The sequence below is a fragment of the Pezoporus flaviventris genome, unplaced genomic scaffold (genome assembly GCF_033815535.1).
Source record: "Pezoporus flaviventris isolate CSIRO_AGI_PZ_B2104156 unplaced genomic scaffold, CSIRO_AGI_Pfla_v1 ptg000031l, whole genome shotgun sequence".
NCBI lineage: Eukaryota > Metazoa > Chordata > Aves > Psittaciformes > Psittacidae > Pezoporus > Pezoporus flaviventris.
Window position 1 is genome coordinate 56,905,344 of NW_026892579.1, and position 20,222 is coordinate 56,925,565.

The window sequence follows — 20,222 nt, forward strand, 5'->3', positions numbered from 1 at the left end:
CCCTGTACTGATGCACCCCGGTTGCCTTCGCATCCATCCTCCCGGGGAGCCAGCAGGCAGGAGAGAGCGATGGGAAAGGGCTCGGTGGCTACCAGCTGCTCTTGTTGGTAGAGTTGCAGAGAGGGCCCTGCTGCTGGGCTCCTGGCCGGGGCCGCTGCCCGGGGAGGGGTCCTGCTGGCTTTGGGGTCCTGCCTAGTTCAAAGGATGCTCCAAAGCCGCTTTCCGTCAGCAGGTGTGTGAACATGGCAAATCTCTTTTATTCTTTCTCTGTTCATTATACACAGCTTTATATCTATATCTATACCTATATATCATTCTATATAGATACATATAGATATACATATATTTACTATCTCTGATTGTCCCTTTAGAAGCCCTTTATGTGGCAGTAGGCTTCCAGAGATGAGAAGAATATGTACAAGAGCCAGAGGAGGATAAAGAGTGAGGACGTGAGCAGCTTGGAAGTCCGCGGCCCGCCCAGCTCACCTCCAATCTCAGGTCTCCGCCGGTAGAGCAGCACACCCACACTGATAAAAGCAAAAATGGTGAAGAGGGTGACGGAGAAGGCCAGGGTGCCAGGTGAGACTTGGAAAGCTTGTCCGTGCGCCGCATGGTAGATGGCTGCGATCGACCAGGCCACCCCGATGCCCAGGAAAACGTTCACGGCATTGCTCCCAGTGACATTCCCGATGGAGGCATCTGCATACTGGTCCTGCGTCGCTGCTACTTTGCTGGCAAAGGTGTCTGTAAAGGGAAGATGGAGAGAAACCTTCAGGAAACAGCCAGGTAAGGAGGGACATCACCAGGCAGCTTGGGGACGAATGTCCCTTTTGGGGAATGAAGATAGTGGGTAAAGGGACAAGGTACAGCCCTGTCTATGTGCACTCCCAAGTAAGGCACATCTGGCCAGAGCTAGCGTGACAGTCAGGGTCCAGAAATGCCTAGGAGGGAAATCATAATGTCCAGAAATATGGGACTTCCCCCACTATGGCCCCAGATGCTCTACAGTGATTCAAGCATGAGACAACACTTCTCAGTACTACCCTATATTGGCCCTTTCTCCCACATGCACTAATTTGTTGACTTGCAAAACACCTTAAAAGGTTGGAAAAGCTTTGTGGGTGCCACAGTGGTTTGTATTTGGTCTCCTGAAGTTTTCTTTTTGTGTCTTAGTGTTTGCTTTAATGATGTCTCTCCAAAAGCTTTTTCCACACTAAAGTCAGTGCCCTGTGCAGACCCTGACACTTTGGTAAGCAAGTGGTCATCTTTCACCCCATAGGGAGAAAAACCACGCAGGTGGGTGTACGCTTGCCTGAATTCTCCACCAGCTTTAATACTGGTGGCAAAAGAGCTGTGATAAAACTCAGCTAGCCTTTTATATGGCAGATCTTGTGTCAAGTAGACCAGCACGATGCTGCTCTGCACCATAGGAAAGTGTTGATTTTACATCCAAACACACTCTGGATCTGCAGGGGGGTGAGTAGGAGGGGGATAAGCATCTGGGTTTTGTCTGGGTGAACTCTCTGAGCTGACAATGAAATGAATCCTTAACATGTCTGCACTCCCAGATCACCTCGGCTACAGGCAGCAGAGTGTAGCTCAGAAAGAGAAAATGGAGAGGTCAGGTTTCATGTTTCTAATTCTACAGAGTTTCCTTTACACTCCTCAGTGGGGCTCCAAGGTGAGATGGTGAAATGCAGCCTGGCACAAAGACCCAGTTTCATGTAACAGGAGGGGCTGGGCACCTATAAGCACAGCGAGAGTGGGCATTTGCAGCAAAGAAGTCAAAAGGCTGATTTATTTTTTAAAGAAGCTCTCATGGAAATGCATCTGACTGCTGAGGGAAGGAAAAGGCAATTCCCCTTGTTCTCAGCCTTGGTTACAGTGCAGTAAAGGGGCTGTGGGGCAGTGGTGATGCCTCTGTGGCTCTCCAGGTGCCCCCATGGGAGGAAGAGGATGAGCAAAGGAGGCTGGGTTGCAGCAAGTCAGTGTGCATTGGGAGGACAAAGTAGCATGTAGGTATGGAACTCGTGGTTGTTTTCTCTCCCTGGTCAGTCCTCAATCTCTGTGTCTTCTGGGGCCGGGTGACCACCCAACTGGAGACACGTCTCCAAACATTTGTGGGGTCAGGGCCTTCTGGGGGCTTCATAAATCGCATTTTGAGCAACCTCGCCTTGATCCATTTGAGCCAAAGCTGAACCTGGTCTCACACAAAGGTGTCCATGCTAGGCAGTGTGCCCTGAGTATGGCCTAGTACCTAACTCACCTGGAAGGCAAGGTTAAAGGAGCAGATTCTGAGAAAGAAAGTGCAGGATTGCCAACATAGACAGCATTTTAATGGAAAACCAATTTCCTACTCTAAAAGTGGATGTCATGGAGGCTGTCCGCAGAAACAGACACCTCACAGTCTTTGCAAGGGGAAGGTCCTTGAAATAATTTCATCTTGGTTCAATCCTCCTGGCCCATCTGAGAATGAAAACCAGCTTCCACATACACCTGAAATCTGTCCTCAAGGGTCCTGCACAGCACAGCCAAGGACCTTGCTGTTCCCAGCTTTTCCAACCCAGACCCAAACCCAGGCTGGACAGAGATGGACCTTTACAACAAACCCTGCTGTTGGCCTTACCTGGCACTGATGTCCCCAGCGCGACAAACACGACTGCGGTGACCGAGTCCTTCAAGCCAATGGTGCAGCCAAAGTGGGATGCCAGGTCACCGATGAAAGCTGTCAGGAGGCCGATCATGAGGATGGAGACAACGAAGCAAGCCCAGCCATTCCAGTAGTCTGTTGGGGGCACGAAGGCAAAAAGGACCTTCCAGAAGACGGTCAGAAAGTGCATCACATAGTCAAAGCAGGAGGGCAGCTTCTCCTCCCCACATTCATCGTCATCGTCGTCTTCACCTGCAGAAAACCACCAGTGCCTGATGAGACTTGCCCATCCTAGGGGAGGCTGGGCAAAGCTCCCATGCATTCTGCATACTCCTGCTTGTGCTGGAACCACCCCTGGGCATGAAGAGGAGGTGACACTTTCCCAATTAAATCAGTGGGAGTTTTCCTGCTGCCCTCAAGGAACAAAGATGGATTTCTAAGCCACAGATGTTGGAGATTCCAAGGCAATTGCAAGTTGAGTTAAAGACATACCTTGCACTTGGGTTGGTGATTTGTCATTGCCTTTAATGCATTTTTTTCCCTCCAAGCATGTGGAACAGCAGATCTCCCTGCCTGGCTGTCAGCAGAGCTTCTTACCAATGGGTAACACATGATATGTTACCTCATGAGCACACAATGTGCTGTTCATCCCCATCAGACAGCACGACTGAGCTTGGCTCTCCTTCCCCAGAGAACACCTCTGGATGGCGGAAAGAAGTCACTAAGTTCCACAGTAGCCAAGAGCACGCAGTGAAACCAGAGCCTTTGCTCTGCTCCACCACAGTGGATGAGAGGACAAGGTCCCATCTTGCCAGACGCTGGGTTCAAGTCTGCTTCTCCCAGCAGCCACAGTACTGATGAGCCTGGCATAAGCATTTGAATGAGACCATGCTGCTTTTATCTGCCCCACTGCTGGCCAGGGTGGACATTTCTCCTTTCACATCTTCCTTCACAATGTGGATGTTTAATTGAGTAACAAGATGTATAAAGCCTCCACAGGGAGGATAAAATGGTCTTGCTTTTTGCTGTGTACCAGCATGTGCCTATCAATGAATCCCGTGTTTAAATAGTGGCTCTGTGCCATGACAACAGGGTTCCTGGGGGAGCTGCTGGTGCACATGCCGCACACAGTAGCAAGAAAAGCAAAAGGCCCAGGGATCACTCAGACCACGATCACCCTCAAGAGATTTGGTAACCTGTAAGGGGAATCAACCTGCTCTTGGTCTGGGGCAGCTCTAGCATACGTAAACCTCGCACTCTGCTAGCATCCTTGGGGTTCTCAGCAGAGATGCAGCTGCAGGAGAGAGTGTAGTGACAGAGCCACGGGGAGCAAGAGAGGAGGGAACCCCTAATGCAGATGTCTCTGTACACAGGGCATATGGCATCCCACATGAGGGCTGGGCTGAAGTTAGAAGGCATTCAAACTGGGCCCCCCAAGATGACTGGAGCCTGGAAGGTGTTTCCTATGGGGAGAGGTGGAAGCAGCTGGCTTGGGGAAATAGGAGAAAAGGAGGTTGGAGGGAACTAAGCAACAGCATTCAGCAACTTGGAGGGCATGTGCAGAGAGGAGGAAGCAAACTCTCTTCTGTGCTGACAGAGGCAATGGCCACAAACTGCAGCTTGGGTGGTAACATCAGGAGATAACATTTTCTCCAGGAGGGTGGTGCAGCCCTGGGACACATACCCTGGCTGATGGACATCATCTTCAATATTCAGTTAAAAAAAGCCATGACCAACCAGGGAAAACTCCTACCTAGCACCCTGTTGGAGGGAAATTTTGCACAATTCTTTTTGTATTAAAAGCACCTTTGCAGATCAAGACCAACAGATAAGACAGAGGCAATGGGAAACTTGGTGTCTCTACAATAACTTGCTGGAAAATGATATGTTGCTTGGCTCGAAAGCTTCAAATTCACTATGACAGAAACAGTAGAATCAGTGTCATGATGGTATTATTTTGGCAGATATAAATATCCTATTCCTGTGCATTGTTGTGAAGACAAGGAACAGTTTTCAGCCTGGGAAGCTTATGCTGGCCTCCCCCACCCCATTGCACAAAGGCTGGTACTGGCAGGCTACACTGTGCTGTGCTGTAATTTTGCAGCAGGTATTTTAATCCCCTCCCAAGCTGCATGGCAGCAGGACTGTCATGGATATAAACCTTCAAGGAAATAATAAAACAGGCTGAAAAATGAACATGGGTTCCACTGTCATAACACTCATCCAGATCTGTCTATCATTTCCTTAAGCAGCAATAGCATCTCTCTTTCAAATTGCTGCCCAGATCCTGTGTAGGTGACTTGAAATGCAGAGTGAGGTCGAGTGGTGACCTAGGGGTGCATTCAGGAACCGGCTCACAAACCCCATGATGTTTTTGCTCCAGAAGAAACCTGATGGGCTGTTGGTGCCCCATGGACAGCATAGGATGGTCTGACCACGGTGTGGCACAATCCTGCCTGAACCAGCACTGCCCTTCCACAGACCTGACCTGCATTGCCAGCAGTTGATCACTGGATGGGAAATGGGGTTTTAATGTTTCTTTTCTCAGCTGGGATGTTACCTTTTGAAGTGTGACTTTCACCTGCCCTCCATGATGGGATGCAGGTAAAAATTTAAACCCTCAGCACGAAGTTTGAGGAGCTAAATCCTGGCAAAAAAAAAGTAGGTCCAGATCTCTGATAAAAACTGCTGTTCCCCAAGTGCAAGGGACAGCTCATGTCCACCCAAAATGCCACTTTTATTATATGTTTATTAATCGTCCTGTTAGCACTGATGGTGGCAACAGGGCTTTCACTTGACTACAGTCTTTACATGTGTCACAGAGATCGGATCCAAGTAGCAGTGATTACCTTTGCTTTAATATAGAATGCAATTAAATAATTGATTCTGGCATAGATTAGTTGAGCTACAAAACCTTCAGCAAGGACTGTCTTGCGTGATATGTTCATGCTGTATCCGAAATAATGGGAAGCTTTTGGCTGGAGGCTCTAAGAATAGCTATGCTACAAGAGGAGACATCACATTTTGAGGAGATAGCTGCTGCACAATGTCCTGTCCTCATTTTCAGAGGTGGAGGGGTAAATGGAATGGTAGGGCCATCCCTTTTAATTACGTTGTGCTGGGCAGAGGTTACCCTGTACAGCAGAGCTTGAGCTAGGAAGGGAGAGTGCTTCCCCATGCATTTCAATGCACAATTAGTCAAATGAGCTCAGATTGCATTCCCCAATAGTTTAATTTAAGCTCATTGATTTTGTCCTAATGTGTGTGCAACCCAGGCCGGGCTGTGAGGTTGTAACATCCAGCTAGTGAGTTATAGTACCTCCAGCTCTTAGAAATACATCTGGAGGGGACCTCCTTTCTTTCAGATGTGGGAATACTAATTTGTGCTACACTGGGCATACTGGTAACTGTAGTACTGGCACCTGTGAGAACAGTACAACAGGGCATTTCTGAGGGAAAAGTAATTCTCCAAGAGAGGGAAGATATGATCAGATATGATCTATAGAACCACAAGCATCACATGCTGCTGCCACTATTGGCCTGCTGAGCCATACCTCCAGCCTCAGCTGGCTGAAGCAGAAGGAGTTCCTGAAAGCCAGGGATCAAGGGCAAATTTTGGTCCACAGATTTGGGATTCAGTGGCTGTCTTCGGGGCTTGGCACCCTCACTACTGCGGTGAGGACAACATGGTACTGTGGGGAACACCAAGGATGGGAAGCACTGCTGGCTGCACCAGCATCATTTATACCACTCTACATTTAAACATTGTATTTGCCTCCCAGATCTCTCCCACTGAAATGAGTTTTCCCCTTTGCCATTTGGCAACAGTCAGGCAGTTTCTCTTCCAAACACAGCGCAGGAGGTTTCCTACACATCAGACAAGGTGCTCTCACAAAAGGCTTTACTCAGCAGTCTTATTTATGCAGACCTTGTAAATTACTCTGCCACCTGGTTTGCCTATGGCTGCTCCACTATGGTCTGTATTAATGATACAGCAAAGTGGAGTCACAAGCAAGGTTGATCATAATTCACCAGGAGTTGTGGTCCAAACTCACCTGCGCTAACAGTAATAGCCTCAATAAACTGCTCCCTCCAGCTGTTTGTGCCAACCACCAGGGCCAGGTTTGTCTTCTTAATGAGCTTGTCCACTGTGTTCTGCAGATGGAGATTCAGAGGAGACAATTAGGGACTATAGGGCTAGAGATGCTGGGCTAAAACCCACTGGCACTACTGCTCACAGCCATAAACTTATGGAAAAAGCTTAGCAGATTTTAAGCTCGGGCCAACAGCTCCAGCAGTGAAAGCGAATGTAAATACTTGCAATTCCCCTTAGTGCTGCTCAAAAAGACCTCCTGAAACCTGCTCATGATAAGAGTCTGAACCATCTCAGTGAAGGTTTAACAACAAATGGTGCTGAAGTGCCAGGGCCTCAGGAAGAATTTTTACTGAGCAGCAGCAGCAAAGCATTAACTGGGGCTTGATCAATGCCCATTTGAGAAGCTGTGCTCTACCTAGGAGTTCCAGGCTCAGGGCTCACTCAAGACTGCCTGTAAGTAAGACCTGGGGGTAGCACACCACTGTGAGAACAAGGTTATTATTTTAAAGCCACCTGCATCATTTTGGAGCCCAGTCAGCTCTTAGGCTCACCAGATTGATGTGCTTGTACAATAATAATAACCACCACAAACAGTCTGAATGGGACAGAAAGTCTGGCATCATCCCCCAAGGACCATGGCTGTGGGCTAATGGACAGAGTGAGGATGCAGAGTGTATTTTAACCCACCACCATCTCACTGGAGTGACCCTCACCCTTTCATCATGCCTTGACTTGACCATCTTTCAAAGCACCCCTTGGTCTTGCTCTGTGACCTTCTGATGCCAGGAGCTGCCTTGCTTTGCTGTGATTCCATGAACATGTGCTTGCCTGTGCAAACCCAAAAGGAGGGAAGGGAAGAACAGGAACAAGGGACATGGACAGTACCTTGAACTCGTAAGATTCCTCAATGATGACTTCGAGCTTGGTGTGCTCCCCCAGGACCGGGCGCCCCATTTCCGCGATCCGACGCTCTTCTTCCTCCTTGCTGGTCAGGGGATGCTTTTCTTCATTCTCCTCTGCAAATCAAAGAGCCCATAGGTGAGCCAGGCCCGGCTGGTCACTCTCTGGAGCTGGCTTCCCATCAGAGGGGAAGGTCAGGAAGCCTCCGGGTGGGAGCATGAGCGACAGAGCAGCTGAGAAGGAGCAGGTCATGGAGCAACAGAGAAGGTAGTACAGGTGGGAAATGCTGATAAGGTCTGTAACCTCAGAAGTTCACCCTCACAGGTGGGGAATAGCTTATCACTGGTACTTGCTGTCTGTCCCATAGGGACACTGAGAGGGGATAGATCATCACTAAGGCTGCTTTATTTTCCAGGTCTGCATCAGAGCATGGACTTAATTTCTCTCAGCCTTTTACAACCAGAGAGAGATGCCAGCAGCCCCAGGGCTGAGAAGGGTATGAAATCTTGGCTCTGCCTCCTTCTAAGCAGATCTTTACCTTAGGGAGAGGGCTGCCAGCTGGAGAGCATGAAACTCCTGCTGCAGTCTTGGGGCTGGAGGAAATAGAGCTGGGCCATACAGGTGTGAGGAGCCATGCACAGGGCATGGCCTGGCCTCGTGCCCTGGGAGACAAGGCAGTGGAGGAACTGCAAGACCAATGGAGGAGGCCAGCATCTCCACTGGCATCCATGCAAGCTGTGGGACATGGGGACCTCAGCCAGCATGGCTTTTGTCACTGTCCCTGCATAGACCCTTACTGAGTCCCCTTCCATCCCAGGGATGAGCAGAAGGACATCAGGGCTAAGAAGGGCTGGATTCAATTGAGACAGGAGTTAAGCTATCAGTAGGCAAACACCCCAGTCAGTCCATGTTAGACCACCATGGCCCTTGGGCATCACACTGCAGGTACCTTGGATGGTGATCACGGTGCAAGGAAGAGGATGATCTCTAGGCTGGACCTTCCTGAAGATGGGTTTGCCTATCAAAGCGATCAGCAGGAGATCAGCAGGAGGGACCGTACACCCCACACAAGCCACTGCCATGTGGTTAGTAAACTACTCCTACTTCACACAGTGTTAATGTTGCTGCTTCTTGGTTGCACAGACAGCACCAAACCACCAAAAAAGCCCTTCTCCTGATGGTCAAAGGGACTGACCCTATGGCCAGAGCCTTGTTAGTCTGAGTTATTTTTTCCAGGGCTCCTGAAGGACTGCTCTGCAATATGTGGGACCTGGAACCTTCTCCTCCTGAAGTGCTTGGCCTAATGACAGATGCTCAGCTGGCTAATGACGAAGGAGCAAACCTTGCTGCCATGTCTCACTGGTGGTAAGAGCAGGGGATGAGTACCTGAAGCAGCCTCAAGCTGCAGTAGGGCCGGTTTAGATTGGATATTAGGAAAACATTCTTCGCCGAGAGGGTGCTCAGGCATTGGAACAGGCTGCCTAGGGCAGTGGTGGAATCACCATCCCTGGAAGTGTTCAAAAACTGTGTAGATAAGGCCTTAGTGGCATGGGTTAGTGGTGGACTTGACAGTGCTGGGGAACGGTTGGACTTAATGATCTTAAAGGTCAACCTAGCTGATTCCATCATCTATGGTTCTATGTGGTCCCACACCTCCCACAGTGCTCAGGCACTGTGAGGACAGGCTTCCTGCTCCGTGCAGAGTCCTGCGCACACCTCTTGTTTGGGCAGCAGGGAGGGCTGGACCAAATGGAGAAGCCCTCCCTTCTCCAAGAGATGGAGGGGGGCTGCCTGTCATTGCAGGGGTGATGGCTGACTCTCCCTGAGGTGGGTTAAGTGCATGTGGCAGGCAGAGCACTCCGTGAAAGGACACTGTTAGTGTGACCGGCTGTGGCATGGCACCTTCTTACCCTTCCAGAGTTTCCCTCCAGGGCAGAACAAAAGCAAAGAGGAAACCAAGAGGAAAGAGCAGGGTAAGCATATGGACATTAAGAAGAGGGTAAGGAGGGGTGGGGGAAGAGCAGAAATCCATACCTGTGATGGTGAAGCCACCTAGATGAAACCAAAAATATGGGAGAGAGAAAGAGAAAGAGAGAGGGAGAATTAGTATTGGCACAGCAACACAGACACCCTGCGGCCCACAGGGACATGGTGATCCTTCCCTGACCACAATGGGGACTGTGGACATGGGGAGCTTCTCCCCAACACACACCCCTGGGACAGTGGTAGGGAGACCTGAACACAGGCTTTTCAACCCACATCTGCAAGCTGCCTCTCGCCAGTATCTAATATATGCTGTGGATTGGGTCAAAACAGTGTGAGCCTGCTTTGGGGCTAGGGGTATTTCAGGGAGTGAGGGCACCTTTGCTTCCTTCCCTGCTGTTCTATCCTGGGGATGGCCAGCAAGGAAACTCAGGGGCTGGGTGAGCTCTAAATCTCCCCAAGACTGGAGGCAAAGTTTGCACCATCTCTTCAAAAGGGGTTGGCCAAATTTCCTGTTGAGCCGCAAGCATCCCTAAGTCACCAGGCAATCCTTCCTCTGCCATGTAAGAGGCAATGGGTTAATTTGCATGGTGCGGGTTTGTAACGCGGGGTATTGGCAGTTTACTATGACTGTAGAAACACCACCCCCAGAAATGCTCCTTGCACAGTGTGTTACTGCTTGTTAACAGTAGTGACTTTGAGGCTCTGCACCAAGGAAAGATGTGGCATTAGATACCTGAGCTTACTTAAATAGTGCTGACCACCCTAAAAGAGAATGGCGTGAGCAAAGGAAAACATCAAGCAAAATCAATTCTTGTCAGAAAATATGCAAACTGGAAAAATGGAAAAGAAAAAACGAATGCACGCTTACCAAGCTCATTCAACAACAGGGCTGTGAAGGAGACAGACAGAGACAAACACAGAAGAAGAAAAGTAAATGAATAATGAAATCAAAAGGGATATCCACAGAAAGACTCCAGATCCAAGGGAAGACATTTCAGACCTGTAAAGCTGCAGGATACCATTAGTGTTGAAGGCACTAAAAATAAAGGAACAGAAATGTCTCATGGAACTATGGATTTTAAATAAAAACTCTTGCAAACATGAGGTGGATATGGGATTACAAGGCACACTTCCAAAATTCATTTTCCCCCTTTGAATTGCATGTGCAAGATCTTCCATCGGCCTTGGGAGGCAGTTCTGCCCCAGGGGAGGATACAAGTTGTCCCATGTACAGTGGCTACTGGCTTTGACCTCCTCCACCTGCCTAATGGGGAACAATAGTTCCAGCATGTAGCTGTGCTTCTGATGTATATGACACAAGAAAAATTCTTGGCAAGGCTTGGCTCAGGGATCTTGTTGCTCAACATTTTAGGTCTCCAAAGAAAAAGCCTCTCCCTTAATGTACCAGTTTGTCTCTAGCCCCTGCGGTGCAGACCCCACCATAGCTACATGGCCCAAGGGCAACATTTCAGAGATGCTCTCATCTCCAGGGTGCCAAGCACATTGCTTGCTCTGTCTCACTGCCTCTTGTACAAAACCAAGCACAAAAAACGAGTTTAAAATAAGTAAATAAATAAATGAAATCGTTGCATGGCCAAAGCAGCAAACAGCATCCTTTCAAATCTTGGCTTGCCTTTGTTAGTGAGTCTGCAAAGCTGATCTTCACTCAGATTTCCTCTGTTACCTATGTGACCAAGAAGATGAGGGGCTTTCTTTCCTTTTCCTTTATTTTTAATTTCAGCTGGGACCTCCTGGGTTGGCACAATGATTATCAAACCTGGGTCCTGGAAAGCATGTTTCCTCCCGCCAGACTCGTAAGGCTGAGCCCACACTGGCCCCCAAGAAGGTAAGTAAGCTGGAGCCACTGATCTTACCTGTCCATGTGTCACTTTATCCTGGCAACACCGGCTATGTTCCACAGATGCCATCAGCATCATTTAATGATACGAATCCCACTAGCAGAGCCGGGCCATGTCAGTATGTCTGATTTTTTAGCCCTGCTTCTGGTAGTTGGTCACATAAATCAGCAGGAAATCTGGTGCAGCTGACCTAGATGGCGCCTGCACTGAAGGGGAATGTGACAACACTGCCTGATGTGCTTTCAGACTGAAATATAGTTGCAGGTCCCCACTCAGCATGGGGACCACTGCAGGCCCTTTCTGTCCTGAACAAATAATGTATTACAGCCCCATGCCTGCTGAAGGGAGAGCTTATGTCCCAGAAATTAGGAAGCAGCTCCAAGGCAGACAGACCAAATCCTGCTGCCAATTTTTCACAAAGGCTTTAATGAGGGTCTGTTGTAGGGCAACTAATTATCTTAAGTAACTCTAAAATTGCTTCTGCTCAGCCACCAATAGTGCACAGAATTAGCTGCTGCCATTAATTTTCACTTAATTTCCTAGCAGAAAAATAATGCATAGAAAAACAAGTAAACTCTGTATTTTCGGGAAGTTTTGCAGTTGGTTAAGAGATGTGCTGAAAGAGGAAATTGTTTTTATTAATCCTATGAGAAGCTATTATCCAGTGCAGAGCCATGAAACTTTGAGTATAACCTGATTTCTCCTAGACTGATTGCATCTTATGGTATTACCTGCTTGTGCCGTGATTCTTACCTATTTTCGGATCCTAGTGCCAGTATAAAAAGGCTGGAATTACTGTTCTGGCCATGCATTTTATCTCCAGAGAAAACTATTTTATGTTCTGATAAAAATAATGCAGCATTGCCTTTTAAATTCTCAAGACTGAAGTTTCTACTCAATTAAATGAATGTGTAGCTGTGATGTGGCAGGGTATTGCTCTCAAAATGTCTCTGGTGGTGCTCACTGTCCCTTGCCTGGGTGCTCTGGGAGTCATCCAAGGAGCTCATCTTGCTCCTGGGGTCCCTTGTGAGTGAGACGGAGTCCTCCCGAAATGAAAGAGGAAAGAAAACAGAGCAAAAAGTGGCCAAGCTTCAGAGGAGGGAGGGCAAAACGGCCGGGAGCCAAAGTGCGAGGAGAAAGGAGTGTGAGAGTAGGGAGACACAGAGAAAGCGGACGGCAGCGTCTCGAGAGCTGGTCTGGTTTTACTCTCACACCTTTCACTCCTCGTCGTAGCCACACCGGGTCCCCAAGCACAAGGAAGAAACTGCACTCTTTCTCATACTCCTCACGGTCAAGTACTCTAAGGGTAATGAATTTCCTGTGGGAACACAAGACAAAGGCAAACACATGATTGGCATCACACATGCATGCAGTTCACATCTGCCCGGGTGCCGTGGTGCCGGAGATGGTTGGATGGGGGAAAGCGGCTGCACATCCCTCCTGGGGCGTATGGGTAAGGGCAGGAGCATCCCCTCCACCTGGCCATGGTTGGACCATGGTGGGATGGGGCATGTCTGATTTGAGGGGAGATGGGAAGTGTCCTCACTCCTGCCCTTTTCCATAGGCATTGGTGATGTGAGCTCGGTGTTGCATGTGCCAGGTATGAGTGAGCCAGACAGGGACACACAGGCTGGGCTCAGCCCCGGAACACGTCCCCCACCTTTCTTCTCACTCATCTCCACCAGCCGGGGCTCCCCGATCTCTAGGTAGAAGGTCTTGTTTTTCTCATACTCCTCATCATCTATCACCTTGATTGATATCGTTTTGCTGGAACAGAGAAGAAGAAATAAAGATTCAAGAGTAAGGGGGAAAAAGGGAAGGGGGGAGACAGGGAGGAGGGTAGAAATGGCAGGAGAAGGGTGCTGCAGACATAAAACAGCGGGTTTGGTAGCACAGCCTGGAAGGGGCAACACAGCTGAAAGCAAAGGGCAGGAGCTGATCGGCCGAGGTTGCTTCAGGATAAGCATAGATCACAGGATCAAAGCACCAGCAGCTCATGGGGTTCCATCCTCCCCGGCACAGCCAGGGACCATGACTGGATATGACACAGCCTGGACCAGCCTCCTCTAGAAATGCCTCAGCACAGGAGCAGCAAGACAAGTTCCTTTCCAAACACCCAGGGTACAGAACAGTTTGCACACACTGCTTGGGCTCCTGGGGGCATGAGCACTGGGAGCCAGCACAGATCAAGCCTCTGAAAGCACAATTCACTGCTTAAACCATCCCCTGCGCACAGAAAAGGCTGTCTCACCAGGAGTAGCAGATCTATGCACAACATCGTGATGACCTGATCAGTTTGGGCTTTGAAGGCTCCAATTTACAAGCGCGAAAGAGATGCTGGAGTTCGGATATTTTCTGTGCAGGGAACATATGGGAAAGATGGCCTTTCTGGTTAGGACAGGCTGAAGGAAAGCTTTACTGAGAGTGAGATTTCACTTCTTTATTTTCCTTTGCAAGCACCACATCCTTCCCCAAGCCTCAAAAGTTTGGTGTTTTCCTGTTAGAGAGTATTGAAGCAAGTCTCTCTTCTCACATGGCCAGGGCTGCTGAACTTGCCCCTGTGTCATCAGCAGGGCAGGTCCATAGGCAGAGCTCCTGCTCAGAGCACAGCCACGAAGCATGCACCATGAAGGGCAAATGCCTCGCAGGAGGCTGTGGCCATCAGCAGAGATTTACTCCTTGGGGCACCCCATAGAGTGAAAATTGCTTTACCAGGATTAAAAAAATAGCACAGAAGCTGTTTTCCAGCTCTTTTCAGGGACTCATCATGTAAGTGATCCAGAAACCCAGCTGAAAGCCGCTTGCCAGAAGGTGACTAAACCTGAAGTACAAGAGGGAACTGGGTAGGAAGGGGACACAACACTACTCTGATCTTTCCTATAGGGCAAAGCCCTCACAAAGTCATGATGTGGGACATAAATCCAGCATCCCCTGCTCCCACCTGGAGCTCCCTGTTCACTATTCACATGGGACAGGATCTCCTGCTGGCTCTGACCTTGTCCCACAGAAGGAATAAGAAGGCAATACCAACAAGAAACCAAAAGGCAATGGAGTGACTGTTTGTAGCCCTCTGCTTGCAGGTGACCTCCTGGCTGGGTTTGCTTCTCCACTGCTCTTGTTGGCCCTGCCCACCTGTGAATGCTCTTAAACCAGTCACAGTCACTCTCTCCCTGCCCAAGCTTCATGAGAATGCTTCAGAGAAAAAGCCTCTTGTCCCATCCCTGACTCCTCTGTGCTTTCCATGGGCAGCCAGCAGAAGCCAGAGTAGCCCTGAGGCTGATCTAATATATAATCAAGGAGGTTCCTAGCAGGTCCCAGCGCTGAAACCCCATAAACATGGAAGAAAGCCACACTCTAGGGGAGCGAAATTCAGGCCATGCTGCCGTAATTTCTGGCTTTCTCCCTTCCTTGCACATCTGTACTGCCACCCAGAGCCCCTCTGTTAAGCTGACAAGTATCTGGCAGCAGAGTTGACACTATATTCAGAGCAAACACCGCCAAGCACTCTGAGGAACAGCCAGGATGATTTCTTGTGCTGTTTGCTATGAGTCAGAAGTGCATTAAGTTTGCCCTTCATGCTTATAATGAAACCATTTACTCAAGAGCAAGCGATGGCTATGAAAATTGTAACAGTGCAGCACGGCTCGGTGAATTGTATTTTATAATGAATATCTGTAATAATTTGTTCTGTTTATAATTATTTCTGCAATAAGTTTGTACATAGGAAAAAATGGTTACCAAGCACACAGCTGATCTTGCTTTGCATTGAAGAGTTAGGGGAAATTATTGTGCATTAAAAAACTAATGAAGGATGCAAAAATGCTCTCAGCAACGCTCTCGAAGAGGACCTGACAGAATTAACGGAATGGCATGATTTCAAAAGCATTACTAACAAAATCAGTAATTTTCTTGAGAACTCCCATTAAAATGTACACTGCACCCTGCCCCCATGTATGAAAAAAGGCCTTTCTCAGGAAAATTAATTTAAAAAGCTGCCTTCATCAATTCTGAAGGCAGCAAACGTATCAAGATATAAACTTCCTATGGGCGTCCTCTGCCTTGCAGCGTGTGACCTTCCCCAGAGCCCCACAAAATAATTCTCACCAGTGAAAAACCCTGTTACTAATGCTTATACCCAGCATCAATAGGGCTTCCTTGAATAATGTGGCCTCAGGGCCTTAAATGCCACTGCCAGAGGGTGCTGCTATTCTGTAGTTTTCCAGGTGATCTTTGTAGGATGCGAGCAAGTGCTCTTTATTGGGTAGATATGTGCATGGCTGCTGTTCCTGCTGTAAAAGGTTGCTGGGGAAAGGGGTGGGCAAAACAAATGCTAAGTCTGCTCTCTGTGGGCAAGAATTGCTGAGGTCAGTTTGTCCCTGGGATGAGATTGCAATCCCAGAAAAAAGGATTTCCTCCCGATAGTGTTTGAGATCACATCTGTTTGAGAAATAGTGAATTATGTGAAAATAACACAGGCTATTCTTAGAGCATACCTGATCTCCACTGCGCTGCCTTTTGCCTGCTGCAAACCCCCTCTGCAGCCATGCATGTGGCAGGGTTTGATCAGTGGGGAAGGAGGAGGATGTGGCAGCTCCGCACTGTATCTCTACTGTAATTTAGGATGTGCACTGGTTGCACTGATGACACCCTGCTCTTGCAGGATCCTCTGACATGGTCTCTGCTTCTCACTCCTCTCCCAGGCAGAGATTTGCTGGATAGCAAGGCTGTAATAATGTAAGCAGCATTGAGCTAATATAGGGCTGTGTCCATGGCCCGTGCATTTGCAGCCATTGTTCCCAGTGGCTTTGCTTAGTCCTGTGCTCTTGCTGCATTCAGTGTCCAGTTTTGTAAGCCTACTGCCTGCAGTCCTCCTTTCCAGAGGTACGTAGAACCATAGGGTTATTTGAGTTGGACCTTGACCTTAAAGCTCATTTGACCTTAAAGCTCATAAATTGACCTTAAAGCTCATTCAGTTCCACCCCCCCACCACAGACAGGGACACCTTCCACTAGAGCAGGTTGCTCCAAGCCCCATCCAACCTGGCCTTGAACACTGCCAGGGATGGGGCAGCCACAGCTTCTCTGGGCACCCTGTGCCAGAGCTTCTCCACCGTCACAGGAGAGAGCTTCTGCCTAAGATCTCATCTCAGTCTCACCTCTGTCAGTTTAAAGCCATTCCCCCTTGTCCTGACCCTACAGGCCCTTGTCAAAAGCCTCTCTCTGGCTTTCTTGTAGCCCATTTAGGTACTGGAAGTTGCTGTGCAAGGCTGATTTTCTTGCCTTAGAATACATGGTGTGAATGAAGCAGACCAGGAGTGCCTGGCAGAGCCAGGACAGCTTGCTGAGGCTCATGGTGTGATGTGGGCTGCAGTGCTGAGTGCAGCAGCTGAGTTGTCTGCTCTTTGGTTTCCCTGGCCGAACACAGTGGGATGAAGTATGCCAATACCTGAAGTCCCAACAGTGCAAGTATGTGCTGAAAGGTGCGCTTAAAATCTTTCTCCTGTGGCTTGGGGACTCTTTCAGCACCACAAAAGGGACGGTATATCACCCTGAAAAACCCACTGCTGAGTCACTGCAGGGACAGAAACCAGGAGTCCCAAATCCATGGGACAGAGGGAAAAACCCAGAATATTAAAATAGAAGATTAAAGAAGCCTCTAAACCATTGCACATTTTCTTCTCCTCATGTAAATCTGGGGTCAATCTAGATGGCGTTTCCAAGCTGTTCCTCAAGTTTCCCCAGAGGTCTGGAATCAGCTTTGATTTGAGGATGAAAGTGGTGTTTCTGCCATAATCTAACATCTCCAGGAGCTGGGAATTTAAGCCAAACACTCAGGATCCCATGAGTGTGCAACACCGCAGCCCTTGAAAAAGCTGAATTTTTTTTCCTGCCTTGTCCCTTGGTCACACTGCGGGTGGGAAAGAACAATTCCTGGAGCATCTCTCCAACAGATTTAGGTGTAGGGGGGTAGAGGTCCCCCTGCTGACCCAGGTTGTGTGTTGGCCTAAACCACCAGGCTTGGCACATCTCCTGCCTTCCTCCCCGCCACTGCAGTAAGCCCCAGTGACACCATGGGCCAATTTTGCAGCAAACCACTGCTGCTGCTGGGGTTCTCCTTCCATTGGTACTGAGTTCATTTCACCTGAGCTAAAGAGCCCTGCTCTGGCATGAAGGCTGAAGGCATCCATAGTGCATTCAACTGCCTGCATTTCTGTACTGGAGATTGCTCTTCCCTGAGCCTTCAGCCAAGGCAATTGCTGAGGGAATGAGTTTCATCTCATTTCCATGTACGGGAAATCAAAGAATAAAACAAATCTTGCAGAACTGCAGCTCCAGCTCTTCTCCTCTTGCTGACACCCAGCACCAAAAAGAGAAGGATGGTGTCTTCGTGAACATTGCATACAAATCTTTGACATCGTTCCAGGTCCAATACTCTCCATCAGGATTTATTCATTTCAAACCATTCTATTTCATTTGAACTGTAAAGGTGTTTTAACAGAGCATTCCTACATAACCCTTAGTTACAACAGCCCACATAAAAGTCCTCCTGGCTGATGATGCTGGTGCCCCAAGGGAAGAGCTGCTACACCCTATCAGACCCAATGGCCATCCAGCACAGCCTCTTCTTCTACCTGCCATGAGCACCTTGGAGTAGGAGGATATAAGAGCAGGATGGGCATATATACAGCATTTCAAACTGATGCTCTCCCAACTCCCAGATTTCCCTAGCCAGACCAGGTTTCTGTGTGTTTAGCTGATTTCTCCCATTTCCCTTTGAGCTTGGCTAAGCTTTTGGCATTTACGGTATCTATCTCATATGCTAGGGAGAGAGATGTGGTTGATAATTCCAGCTCAGTGTCATGGACAGCAAGCAGATGCTCTGGGGAAGTGATCTGTACTTTGCACGCCAGCCCACCTGTGATTTTTGGGCACACCTCTGGAAAGGGCCAGATTTCAAGGAGCAGAGATATCTCAGCTCCAGCACTCACTTCCTACTGCTGCTCAGTTTTATCATGGTGGTAGGTGCTTTTCATTGCTTCATAATGTATCTCTAGCTCTCTTTTAGAACTGTAGTCATGCCTTTTTAACGCTACTTTCTTCTTTTTTTTTTAAATTATTGAGAGAATAAGGCCATCTACCTCCATTCTTGGAGGTGTTCAAAGTTGCCTGAGTAACTTGCTTTAGCTTTGATGTTGGCCCTCTGATCCAGAGACCTGCCAATCTGGTTATCTTGCCCACCCCAATGCTTCAGCACACCTAGATCAGAGATCTAGTAGCTAAGAAAGCATCATTGTGCCTAGATCACCTACGAGCTGGAGCTGGAATAGATAAGTACTGCACATAGCCAGTAATGGTGTCTCCAGTGGGCCAGGAAAATGTTCAATTCTAAACACACAACCAACAAGTAACTAGCTGGCCAGTGAGAATATGGCATGCTGTCACTGCCTGGACGGACAGACACTTATTCCTGAATTAATAGAGGGAACAGTATACTTATGGAGCTTGTCACCCATCCAGCTTTTACTGATCACCCTGATCAGTGATCACTGAACACACTATTACTCATATACGAGAGCTATATGAGTAGCTTGGAAGACTTTCAACTGCAGATTCATAGTTACAACATCGAGGGTAGGCAGTCAGGGGTGGATCCTGTTGCCTAAACCCAGTGCTGCCAGCTCTGATCCCCCAACAGCCAAATACTTCCCACCCAGAGGCTCAGTGATCACAGTGAAAATGTACTGCTGTGATTGAGGGATGCACATTCTGGAGGTGGTATTTAAGTGCTACAACCAGTGGTGCTGCCCATTCCAGCATGTGCTCTGATACTGCTGCAGGAAGCTGCCACATTGCATCTCATACATCTGCTTGCCAGCCAGTCAATTAATTAGCTGAAGTTAAAGCTTGCCATGAGGGACGGGCACGTGGCTTGGGAGACTCCTCGCCTCGTGCAGCTCGTGTGAGCGTGTACAGGGCTGTACAGCAGTGCCTGTGCAGAAGGGCAAGCAGGATTCTCTATGGGACGTGGTGCTGCAGGGAAGAAAGTTCCCAATCATTCCCCTCACTGCAAGAGATATTGAGGTGCTGGAGCAGGTTCAGAGAAGGGCAACGGAAGTTGCGAAGGGCCTGGAGCACAAGTGTGATGAGGAACAGCTGAAGGAACTGGAGGTGTTCAGTCTGGAGGAGGCTCAGGGGGACCTTATAGCTCTCTACAACTGCCTGAAAGGAGCATGAAGTAGGTGGGGGTCAGTCTGTCATCCCAAGTGACAAGTGATAAGAGAAGAGGAAATGGCCTCAAGCTGCACCAGGGAGGTTTAGACTGGATGTGAGGAAAAATCTCTTCATGGAAAGGGTGCTCAGGCATTGGAACAGGCTGCCCAGAGAAGTGGTGGAATCGTTTTGCCTGGACGTGTTCACAAACTGTGTATATGAGGACCTCAGTGACATGGGTTAGTGGTGGACTTGGCAGTACTGGGGTAACGGGTGGACTTGATGATCTTACAGGTCTTTTCCAGCCTAGTTGATTCTACGATTCTATGTTCATCATCAGAGCTGGGAACCTCCAGAGCCAGCAGCCAGGGCCATGCAAACTGACCTGGACCAGACTCCAGGGCATGGCGGGAGTCAACCACTAACAGCAAGGCAGCTCTTTAACTCCTCATACCCACCTTCACTATATTTTGCTCTTCATCTCCTATACCCACCTTCACTATGTTTTGCTCTTCATTTCC

At 48.7% G+C, this 20,222-nt stretch overlaps 1 protein-coding gene across 7 annotated transcripts in view; it reads right to left on the reverse strand.

Moving 5' to 3' along the window:
- Nucleotides 1-219: 219 nt before the first annotated feature.
- SLC8A1 (solute carrier family 8 member A1) overlaps nucleotides 220-20,222 on the reverse strand; it is a 113,628-nt gene continuing 93,625 nt past the window's right edge. The window contains exons 3-11 of one of the 7 annotated variants that reach the window (XM_061461361.1): nucleotides 13,152-13,258; nucleotides 10,501-10,521; nucleotides 9,681-9,698; nucleotides 9,557-9,571; nucleotides 8,596-8,664; nucleotides 7,632-7,762; nucleotides 6,706-6,805; nucleotides 2,627-2,902; nucleotides 220-744 (exon numbers count right to left, since the gene is read on the reverse strand). In XM_061461361.1, the coding sequence (XP_061317345.1) occupies nucleotides 368-744; nucleotides 2,627-2,902; nucleotides 6,706-6,805; nucleotides 7,632-7,762; nucleotides 8,596-8,664; nucleotides 9,557-9,571; nucleotides 9,681-9,698; nucleotides 10,501-10,521; nucleotides 13,152-13,258 (1,114 nt within the window). In that variant the 3' untranslated portion in view covers nucleotides 220-367. Of the gene's footprint in view, nucleotides 745-2,626; nucleotides 2,903-6,705; nucleotides 6,806-7,631; nucleotides 7,763-8,595; nucleotides 8,665-9,556; nucleotides 9,572-9,680; nucleotides 9,699-10,500; nucleotides 10,522-12,705; nucleotides 12,810-13,151; nucleotides 13,259-20,222 lie in introns of all 7 variants that reach the window. The other 6 variants (XM_061461355.1, XM_061461354.1, XM_061461358.1 and 3 more) reach the window with 6 other exon arrangements.